This window comes from Anabrus simplex, chromosome 5 (genome assembly GCF_040414725.1).
Source record: "Anabrus simplex isolate iqAnaSimp1 chromosome 5, ASM4041472v1, whole genome shotgun sequence".
In the NCBI taxonomy this organism is placed as follows: domain Eukaryota; kingdom Metazoa; phylum Arthropoda; class Insecta; order Orthoptera; family Tettigoniidae; genus Anabrus; species Anabrus simplex.
This window is the reverse complement of record NC_090269.1, coordinates 183,322,999-183,335,093: the sequence shown is the minus strand read 5'-3', so window position 1 is coordinate 183,335,093 and position 12,095 is coordinate 183,322,999. Positions and strand designations below refer to the sequence as shown.

Here is a 12,095-nt window from a genome sequence, read left to right as displayed (position 1 = left end):
TACATGTCCTTGATATCGAAGAAACATGTTACTTGATGTGGTGTTAACTTAAAGTTTTTGAGTACTTTGCAAAAATCTATGGAATTTTTTATTGGTGTCTTGTTGTGAAAAACGTAATGTTTGGTTAGGAAAGTGTGTACGTATTGCGATGTTTTATAAGTAGGACTGTTGCGGAAGTTTGTTGGTTTCATGGCGATTCCTTCTTTATGTAACTTGGGTAAAGCTTTTGCTGTTGGAAGGCCAGGATTCATGTTTATCAATTTTTGGACGTCCTGTTCATTCAAAATAAAAGTTGCGTTTCTTAATAGTGTTTTTAACTCCTTCCGAGTTTTAGTTGTAGGGTCTCGTTCTATTTCCGAAAAAGTGCTATTGTTGAAAGTTTCTGTTTTTTTGATGTATTCTTCTTTATCTAAAACTACTATTGTCCCTCCCTTGTCCGCTTTGGTAATTACTATTTATTCTTGTTTTATTTTATGTGACAAGCTTGAAGTGGATTTATTTCTATTATGAGAAACTTTTAAACCTGTTATTAAGTTCGGAATTTTCTTTTTTACCTCGTGTCTGACGTCATTCTGAATTTCGTTAGGGAGTTTTTGTATTACCGTTTCTACTTCTGCAATGGTGGTTATTAGTTCTTTTTCTTTATTCCTACTTGTCCAATTGAAATTGGGGCTTTGACTTAGGGTTTTCATTTCCTCCTTGGTAAGATCAACCTTGGAAATGTTCTTAACTGGCAAAGGGTAATCTTCCAATTCGATTACTGAATTTGAAGAGTGGGATTCGTTTCAAAGATACATCCACGAAAAAATGGATATCATTTTATGTAGAAAACAGGAAACCCTTAACAACAAATTAACATCTGTAAAAAATGCTAAGTCCAAAAACGAAAACAGCAAAGCTTACTCTTCAAATTCAGTATTTTATTTCATTTCAGAAATTTGAAACGAGGCTCCCTTCACATTAATAGATCAGCAATCAGCTCCAAAGTTTCCACATTAGACTCAATCAAAAGCACTATAAGCAAGCACACAACATACAACAACTTACCTGGAAGGAAAGGAAGAAAAACTTTCAACAATTCGAACAATGTTATGAAGTTAAACATTTTTTAAAAAATTTTTAATTGCATACAAACTTTTTATGTAACAAAGTGAAATTTTTTTTGAACAACTATTCTAATAAATAGACATAGTTTTAAGTCAATCAACCACGTAATCATCTGCTCTCATACCAGTAACACACTAACCCCACATTGTTTTTAATATCATCTATCTTAATTCGTATTTAGTTTTTAAGTGAATCAATGTATTTGTAAATCTATGTGTTTAAAATCTTAACCATTCACCTAAGCCACTATAACAGCTGAGGATGTTCCTAAATAAGGAACGAAACATGTACTGTTGACATATAAATAAAAAATTTGCCAAAAGGCAAAATAAAGTATCAAAACGGTGGAAGAATCTCAATAGTGTAAAATTTAGTGATTAGATTTTGATACGGAAAATGAAGCTGATTACTTGCAATTGTCGGGATTAACCGACAAGTGGCACCATCTTTCCACCCTACGTAGGGAGCTCTGTACGAGCTCTGAAACCGTACTGGGGAAATTTCCCACCGCCATCAGGCTAATGTCATCTGCATAACCTTGGGCATAAATTCCTCCAACATTTAACCTGGTAAGTATTTCATCCACTACCAGACACCATAATGTTGGTGATAATACTCCTCCGAAGGTACCCTTCATATATTGCCTGATGATTTTTGCTTGCTCAAATATAGGAATTTTGAGAATTAATCCACCCTAACAGGTGAAATAGTGCCTCATCTGAAAATCATATGTGGTTCAGAATGCTGCAATTTTCTTGAAAGTGTGTCTGCAACTATTGACATTTTCTTGTTGCCTTTTGTCATATATATCAGGATTTCCTTCTTTCTCACTAAGTTTGTCCTGAATGGCAACTCTCAGTAGCTTGACATATACAGTGAGACTGCACAATTTAAATAGAAACTATTTACATCAGTACTTTTGATGCAATGTAAGGTTAATACTATCCGTGTCACTTCTTACAGCAAGGAACTAAATGATCACATATGTTCTTGTATTCATAGTGGCTGTATTCCCTCTGTAGGCATAAAGTACTGTTAATTTTGAGAATACAAATTAATGTACATTACTGAAAATTTCAGAAACAGATGACATTTTTTCTGTACTCTTGTCTAATATGTACCATCTATGGCTAGATTTTCTTGAAAGTGTCCTGCATGAGATTTAGGCGCACATTTATTGTGAGGCTGTTGTTTTCCCACCCTCTGACATGTCCATTCTTCACCACATGATTGTGCTGAGAACGTCTGTCTAGCATTGTTTATGGAGTGTAGTAAGAGTGATTAGTTTAATTTATAGCTTCTAAATCTTGGAGGCATTATGTGGTTAGTACATGAAAGTTATGAACAAAGAATACAACTTTAAATTGGATATCATACAGACAGTTACAGGAGGTACAAGAATGGGAACAACATTGATGGAAAGGTATGAAGGGAGGAGTGTTTAGTTCTCCCATAGGGAAACTTGAACGCACGGAGAGTTCCTGTAGAAAATTTCATAGAAGCATTTAGTGTTAGGAAAAACATTCCCCAGTTGTATACAAATTGTTGAATGTGATTCTGCTAACCTTAGTATTTGAGTTAAGGAAAATGGGAACTGCAGTATACTCTTGTATATCATTTCATTAGTTTCAAGGGGTAGTTTGGGGAAAGATGAAAAGAAATCTCTGATATCTCTTTATATTGATGCTACCTAAAAGCTGTAAAGAGGTAGAAAATAAGTAAACCGGTCAACATCTTGTAGCGACATATAGTTTGAGTAAATAATGTAATGCACAGGGGCCATGCTAATCATCTCTGTATCGTTCCAGTTTTAGTAGTGTACCGCCAAAGTGAGTACATAAACAGTACATCATTATACTTGATACCTAATGGAAATGATAAACTAAATGCCATAAACATAGGGTTAAAAGAAATTAATTTCATTTTGAATGGTCCGTATTGAACTGCGATTACAATTAAATTAAAAATTGAGCAAAATATTTCCACCTTTTCAATACAAAATCAAGTAATGTGGGTTACATTATGGAAGAAACATTTAATTAGAACTAGTTTTGACCTATTTTAAGGTCATCAGCCAAATCGCGAGTTGCACAGAGTATCTGATCGTTCATAGAAATTGTAAAAAAGTCGTGTAAACACAGTTGTTTGACACTATAAATGTTAAAAAGTCAAAATAATTGTAAAAGTTTTGGATAATGCATAAATTGATGCTCTCAACTGTTGAAGGAAGAATTCAAGAAGAATAATTTGGGCATTGAATATTCTTGAGGTTTGTATATATCACTCCTTATGAAGTTCTGATAGTTGCGCTGCGCTGTGTTAGATGTATTGCAGATAAGGTCTCATTGGTGATCAACATTTCAGATTATGTTTAAAAATGTAGTTGAAGGTTAATGAAGATTCTTGAGAATTATGTATCACACGATGCAGATTTTTAAAAGCTGCAAATCAACAGTAGTAGTAGTGCTGAGAAAACAGTCCATGCACACGCAGTGAACAATATAAAAAGATGGTAAATAGAAGTCATTCAAAGAGATTAAAGTCCTTAAAAAACTGAAAGTGAAAGTAGCGCTTAAAAGTTTCTTCCTTAATGTAACCCACATTACATTTTGTATTGAAAAGGTGGAAATATTTTACTCTTAATTTATATTTATCAACATAGGGTTCCTGTTGTATATTATTGCTCGGTCCGTATTGGCCGTGATTGTTACTGAGCGGCAGTTGATTTGATACTGTGCCGGGAGAAAGATGTGACCAGGTAATGGTTCTTCCCCACTACCAGTCAGGCCACACAATACAGGTGCTTAAGAGGATATTTAGAAAATCAAATTATAGTTTCTTATTTTACAGATAAATCTTTAGGAATGTTCTTATCAGAACTTGTCTTTGTGCTTGAAGATTCTTATAGCATGCCAAGGATGCAGTTACCCTCTCCTGCCCCCCCCCCCCCCCCCTTTTTTCTTACCTTTCGTTTTATCACGCCAGTTTTTAAATGTTTTCTGTGTCTGTATTTGCTGATAGATTTATGCTTTCATACACAAAAATGTTATTAGTGTAAATGAGGGTAGTATTCTGCATTTAACATGCACAGCTACTAGATCATGTATAATTTAACTGAAAGAAATGTTAAGCTAGATTTTTGGGTAATTATTTATCCCCTCTTGCAACATGCTTTACATTACCATTAATGACCAGACACCTGTAGATACTGACTTAACTGGAGTCGCTATAGTTCAAGTATAACATAGGTCTGCCCTTTGCCGTTATCACAGCCTCTACTTTCTAGGAAGACTTTCCCCTAAGTTTCAGTAGATGTCTGCAGGTATTTTCTTTCATTCCTCCCGCAACATGACAGGCAATTCTGTAGCCGTTTTGGGGTGGTCTGGTCTGGCTGTCAACCAGTGCTGTAACTCATACCAAAGATACCCAAGTTGGGTTTAGATCAAGGCTATGGGCCAACCATTCAATTTTATTCACTCTCATTTTGATAAACACCTCTTGTGGCCTTCGCTTTATGAATAGGTGCATTGTCATGTTGAAAATAAAAAGGACCGTTTCCAAATTGTTGCCGTTGGGTGAGTAGTATAGAAATGAACAGTATTGCCTGATAGGCTTCCATATTCATGGAACTAAAACTAGTGGACCAAGACTGAACCATGAAAAACAGGCTTGCACCATAATGCCTCCTCTGCCAAATTTCTCAGTGGGAACAGTCCATTCCAGTAAGTAATGCCTATCTGGCATTCGCCATTTCCATATATGTTCATAAAAATGTATCAGCGTGCAGCATAATTCATGACTCGTGCTCTTCTATTGTTCTGCAGAGTCCACAGGCAACTTGTTTTGTACCACTATAATTGGCAGCAAGCATGAAGTATAGTGATCCTCAATTTATGTACTGTAGCTCACTCACGTAATCTAAGTGCATACACTTCCCAGTGAATGGTATTGTGTACTTACGTCTCTTCTGTATGTCATTCAAAAGTCTGTGATGCAGTTTCTAACGAAGCTTGCTGGTTGACTTCACCAAACATCACAGGCATTGGCGGTTCCTATCTGTTAATTGTTTTGACTTTCCTGCTCAAGGTGGGTTTTCTTATAAATCCATGGTGTTTCCATTTCACCACTACATATCTCTCTGTCGAATGTGTTATCTGAAATTTGCCAGAAATTTAATGAATGAAATGGCGAATCAGAGGACAATGATAAATTTCCCCCTTTCAACTCCACTAAGCTCTTTTTGTACATCCATTTCGACTGCTAGACCTAGTGAATATTTCTACTGAGTGCTCATGACTTTATGTAGGCTCGCAACATTCTTCAGTGACATTGGGTCAGTCTACTTTCCTTTTGCAGGGTGTACGGTCATTAATGGCAATGTTGTGTGTCTTACATAGTTAACCATATTTTTGTTATAAAGAAATTAAATGAGGAAGTGGAAATTATAAAACTATTATGTTTAAATAAGATTTAAAGAATATTTAATTGATAATATGGTGTGGAATGTATATGGTATGCAGGTATAGAATACTTAGTATGAAGATGTACATGTACTGTCATATCAAATAAAAAGAAAAGTTACCCAATGTTTTACGGCATGAGCTACAGATTACTCATTTGTTATCTGATAATCACGACTTGGTTGGATGATAAAATTCCCATTTGAATGATAGGAAGCCATAGAGATATCATTAAACCTGAAAAAAACCCATAAAAATTGGTGGTTTTTCTCACTTTTGGAACGTGTTATCTGAAGACTGTCAAAGAGGAAGATCGTCACCATAAAACCTATTTGTGTCGGTGCGACGTAAAACAACTTGTAATAATAAAATAAGAGAGGACGGATAGGGAATATAAGAAGTAATACGGTTGAAAAAATATTTTGTTGAGTTCAGTCATGTGCTGCTGCGCTTATGGCTGCCTAGTTCTTACTGTCATGAACGTTTAAATATTTGATCAAATATCTAATATGCTGTTAATATGTGAAGTGTATTAATCATTTTATTGTTCTTATACAGGTGAGAAACTGACAGATGAAGAGGTAGAACAGTTGCTGGCTGGTCAAGAGGACTCTCAAGGAAATGTTAACTATGAAGAATTTGTTCGTAATGTGATGTGTGGCTAATTGTTTACATATCATTTGTACAGAAATACATACAAGTATTTTTGATAAGCAATGGTGCTTCCTCTGTAGAAATTTAAAAAGAACTAACAGATCAAATGAACTGAAGAGAAACTTAAACATGTATTACAGTTTTGTACTCCTAATGTAAATGATTCCATTTAGAAAAGGCATTATATTTTCCTGAGAAATATTCTATAAATTATTCCCCTTATAATTGTGAAAGTATGTGAATGAGATGGCAGTTGTAAAGTATTAGGGCCTCTTTTTTTCTGTCGGTATGGATGGGTGTTGCAAACATCCTTAACTTCCTCAGAAAGCCTTTTATATGTCGTTGGGAAATGCTTTTTATGCCTCAAGGTTTTGAGGAAATTTTATATTTTTTTAAATTTGTTTCTATCACTAATAGCACCATTTCTCTTGCAAAGTGGAGATATAGCTTGTATTAGATTTGTGTATATTTCTTGCAGTGTAAACAGAACTAATTTCATTTTAGTTAATGAACATTTTTATCAGCTTTAGTTCTAATCAGCTGCTCACTCTTCATTTCCTGAGTATGCTTCCTCAGTGATGCCTAGGCCATTTATGACAGCTAATGGTGAAGCTATTGAGGATCCAACCAGCCTACGGTCTGAGGACTGAACATACAGTTTGTAGTAACAAAAAAAAAAAGATAAGACTTCTCATACTTGTTCAAAGAAAAGAACACTTCCTATTATGTAAAAATAAAACAAACCTTTTTGTTTTCTTTTTCTTTTTTTGTCATGGACTGAAAGGAAATGTGAGAAATCTGCCTTCAGATAATTGAAAGAGAAAATATGAAACTTTGGGAAGCATACTCCACCATTAATTCAGAACTTCTATCTTAAAATTCATGCTATGGAATCCCATTTCACTTATCTGTAGTTGCAGAGGATAACTGTTCTTACCATGTGACTTCATTATTAATGCTACGTAGTCCTCCCTGTTAAGTGACCCTTTAATGGACTTTAACAGAACAAGCTCCGTGTATATTTGATTTATTCATCAGTATAAATCACATTAATTGATGACATCTATAGCATTCATAACTGAAGAAAGCGTGTAAAGGCATGTAGCTTCAAAACATGAATATTTTCTGGAATTCTCCACAACAGTTGTACTAAGAAAATGTACATTATTTCTTACTTCTTCAGTGATATGTACAGACTTATTGTGACCTACAGTCATAGTAAAAAGTATTCGTACACTTAATACTGAAACAAAAATACTTTACTTAGTACACTTATTGTCATGTACATTTTATAACATCAATAGGTTAGCTTTCTGTACACTATGTAAAGGTATATACATCACAAAACATAAAATTGATACATGTCTCTGTCTATAATAGATAAATAACTGAAAATACCATGATTTCATACTCATAAAAAGTATTCGTACAGTCCGGTTTTACTTTCATTCGCCACTGATTTTAGTACATATTTAGTATTTTGTTGGCAATCCTTTCAATTTTACAATGGCCTCAAGCTGCCTAGGCATTGAATGAACTAGCTTGGAGGTGAAGGTGGGCTCAATCTTACCCCATTCTTCCAAAAGAGCCATTTTCAAAGCTGTTTTTGATGAAATATTTCTTGTGCTCAGTCTCTCTTTAAGATAAGCCCACACATGTTCAATCGGATTCAGATCCGGGGATTGGGGGGGTGTTACCACATATTTGGGTGTGTTGTATAAAATCCACAATCGTGTATCAAGGGCCGTATGCTTTGGATCATTACCCTGCATAAATACATAATTACCCAGAAGTCCCATTTTTTCGGCACTAGATGCTAGATTTTTCTTCAAAATTTCAATATAGTATTTACGGTCCATCTTTCCATCTATGAATTCTAAGGAACCTACTCCAGCTGAGCTCATGCAACCCCAAACCATTAAACAACCTCCACCATGCTTCACTGAAGGAACCAGATTTTTTCTTCGAGTTCTGTGTTCGTTTTCCTCCACACCTTTTTGCCATGTTCTTGAAAAACAGTGAATTTACTTCCATCCGTAAATATAACTCGATCCCAGAATTTTAGAGACGCATGTTTATAGCCTGTAGCATATTGTAGTCGTTTCTTTCTATTTGCTGAAGTAATTTAAGGTTTTCGCCTGGCATTTCTACAATGATACCCATTCGTATATAAAAACTTTTGAATTGTGGAAGCACAGATATTACGTTTTAAATCCTTTCCTAGCTCAGACGTCAGTTTTGCAGCACTGATTCTAGGATTTTTCGTAACTTTCCTGAGGATTAGTCTTCTAGTTCGATCGTCTAGTTTGCATGGACGTCCACATCTACGTTCATTTTTGAAAGATTTTCTCTCACCATAGCTGTCAATAATTCCCTGAATTGTAGATCTTTGTCTCTTCACAAGTTTCGATATTTCCGAGAGCGATTTACAGGAATTATGAGCCTGGATTACAATTCTTCTCTCTTCTTCTGTTGTTTCTTTCATTTTTTCGGCCCATCTTACAGATTGACTGCATCACTTGTTGTTCACAACGACTGAAGCACAACTGGCTTGGTACAAGACGTGACCTTTACTGCTTACCTGCGTTGCAAGGGATGCCATCAAGGACTTTGATGTGAAGACAAACCACCTGTACGAATACTTTTTATGCATCTATATTTCAAACTTATTGGATGATATGTTTGTTAAAACGAACATTTCTCAAGTACTGTTGTTATTTCCAGTACGTATTCATACTCATGTTTCGCGGAATACCGAAATATAGAACAGTAGTGAAATTTCTAGCAGTCTATGGACAATGCGTCAACTACAAACGATAACATTCCTTAACTTTTAAGGTGTACGTATACTTTTTCCTATGACTGTATATTGTTATAGGAGGACTATGCCTATTACATGGAAGGGTTGAAACATTTTCTCTCATTCTTGCTAATATGTATATCTGCTTTGATTACTTGTTCTTGCAATTAGTCCTTTAGCATTTAATAGGTGTGTAGGTGAAGAAAGTATATTCTTGCTATTCTGAGGAAGTTGGGTTCATTCTGTGCTACTTGTATTTCTTTTATATTTTGTACTATATATTGTTATTCTTATGTAGGCTAATGTATTTAATTTATTATGAAATAACTAACTGATTTTATGAGTCAAGACATTCCTGTGTCCTGTGTTCTATTATTTATTAAGATAAATTGATAAATCGTATGCCTTATTTGCATTGCAAATCCAAATGTGATAATGAACACAATAAACTGTTCATGTACGTAATCAGATTGTATGTTCTTATTTCCTTCTCATATGTGAAGAGCACATCTTGCATCTGGTTTCTCCCCATGTGGCACTGGATGTCATCTTCAGTGATAACTGTTACAAATTTCCCTTAGTTTCTACGGTTTTCTCACATGTGCTTCAGCAGTACAGAATCGGTACTTATTATTATGGATTTTACAGAATCAAAATGTTCTTTATAAATTCTCCATTTCTCCTGCAAACATGAAAAAGAATAGTTTGAAGATAGTGATAATGCTTGTTGTTTAAAGGGGCCTAACATCTAAATCTAAGGTCATCGACTCATATAATATTTTTGTATGTTAGAGACTCACTGTACAAGATAGCAACATTTGTCTACAACCTTTAACAGTGAGTGTAACATCTTTACTGAATGTAAATTCCCAGCATATGTGCTCAGTTTGTGTTCCGTTACCTGTGATGTTTTAATGAATTGCCGGCGCTTCTCATTACTTCTGTTGCCTACTTTTGTTGCAAATTTATGTCGTGAGTACAAGAATTTATTTTGGTGAAGTGAAGAACAATTTCAAGTAAAATAAAATGTCATGTAAATATTTAAAAAAAAAAAAAAAAAAATGAGGAGCAGAGTGATTTTACAAAAATGATCTGCAACAAAGCAGTTTTACTGAAAGCAGAATTTGGATTAATTTTTATGCTTAGGACCATTGAAAATTTCACTGAAGCACGTGTTTTGTGAAACATACAAGTGATTTTTTAATATGGAGGGCACAATGGCTGTCCATACCATGTGAAATGTAAAAAAAACCTGTAGAGTATGGATGTGTTGAAGAACAATGCAAGATACTTTCATAGTATTCTTCTTTTTAACTGTAGAAAGTGACTTTACTAGTGATATACTGACTTAAATGTTATTTCACACATACTTTGGTTGAACATCACCATCTCTTATCTGCAGCAGACCATGCCACAACATACAGCCACCTTGGAAGTTTGGCATCTCTGCATCTTGCTTGAGGTAAGCTGGCACTCCTGGGATATGTGCTGCATAAGAGTTTCAATCCACTAGGGGAAACTTGTCACAAAACCCGTCCACTGTCACTTTAATCACATCTCTTGTTCCACCCCGTCCATGACTGGTGTCCACATTCTGTATTCGGTTCCATAAGCTGACTACTGCCAGATTACCGCTAGCAACAGAACAAGTTAGACACTCTACGGCATTCGATCTATCCAACATTCTAATCATTGAAAATTTACACAACAGAAGGGATACTACAATTATATTGATAAATATCTTCAATCCAGTGCATTGTCGTGAATTTACGACGTGTATTTTTAATTCAACGTATTCTTATTCGAGTGGTTACATAACCAATTTAACTCAAGAAGAATTACCATGATCATCCCTGACCTAATCTTCTACTACATGATTAATTAGAGCCCTTGTTTTGTATATATTTTGTTCTTCGAATTTCTACTTGCTGATGAATACAACTTAATATGGACCTTCACCAAATGTTAAAGAAAATGGATCCATTTCAATTTCAGACGAATGCCGTTTGACAATCTTCCTACCAACATTAACATATATATTTTTTAGACTAGATTATGAGATTGACCTACAATTGTTTTAACTTGTTGTTTATAAGATTTACTTATAACTTTTTAATAATGGTATCAAAAAACAACTTTTAATGTCACATTTTATTCCAATCTTATATGATTGATTATTGTAAGACAGTCTTAAATGTAACTATTATTTTTAAAGTTGTTCATAGTGCTGATGATGCCCGTTAAGAAGGGCGAAACATGTTCACAATTTTTCAATTATTTATGATCATTTAACCACAATAGTGGTAATTGTAAGTATTGACTAGGTTGACATTAAACAAATATTTTTTAAAATTATATGTAATCACTGTCGTCAATACGGACCAAATATGAGATTAATGACTTGTATCCATAAGCTGACACCGAGCATCACCCACTCCATCACTTGCTGGCAGACCTAGAGCTATTTGTGCTCTTCACGGTGAGAATCACAATTTCAAGCCTGTTGCAATGAGTAGAGCAAATGTGTTGTAAGACTTTCTCTTGAGGCTTATTGGGAATCTTCCTTGGAAGGAGTAGCAGAGTTAATCAAATGCCACCCAAGTCAAGCTGTTTCTTCGGGTTATCTCTGCCATCTGATAGTCTCACCCAAGTTTAATGTTGTGCCCCAAGAGTACACATACTAATCCACTTTCATTACATGGATTTTGATGGAAGGTGTATGGTAGTGAAGTATTAATGTCTTACTTCTTGCTTGTAATCACTAGTGTAATAAAGATTGCACAATAATCTACTAACATTGGTTCTAGTTGAAGGTGAACATGAACTGTAGTCTGTACTAAATCTGTTGTCTGGATGAGGGGTAACCTTAGAAGTTGAACCAAGTAGAGCACAGCTATATTTAACTTCTTATTGCTTTAAAAAAAAAGCAGAAAAAAAAAGAGAAGTGAATTGGTTCGTGGTCAAAGAGTACCTGTACAGTAAATATGAATATGCATTTGGCAATATATATACATAAATCCAGTATTGTACCTAGTCTAAAACTGAATGAGTGGTTGGATGGTTTGGGTCATGCA

General features: G+C 34.8%; 1 protein-coding gene and 1 non-coding gene across 3 annotated transcripts in view; one reads left to right on the top strand and one right to left on the bottom strand.

Annotated features, from left to right (window-relative positions):
* The window catches only part of Mlc-c (Myosin light chain cytoplasmic), a 63,367-nt gene extending 53,881 nt beyond the window's left edge, over positions 1–9,486 (top strand). For both annotated transcript variants that reach the window (XM_067147210.2, XM_067147209.2), the window contains one exon: positions 6,126–9,486. In XM_067147210.2, coding sequence (XP_067003311.1) covers positions 6,126–6,232 — 107 coding nt within the window. In that variant the 3' untranslated portion in view covers positions 6,233–9,486. The remainder of the gene's footprint in view (positions 1–6,125) is intronic.
* Positions 2,837–2,943, bottom strand: LOC136875162 (U6 spliceosomal RNA). The gene has a single exon (XR_011018368.1). It is a non-coding gene; the product is annotated as a U6 spliceosomal RNA (small nuclear RNA).
* Positions 9,487–12,095: the final 2,609 nt, after the last annotated feature.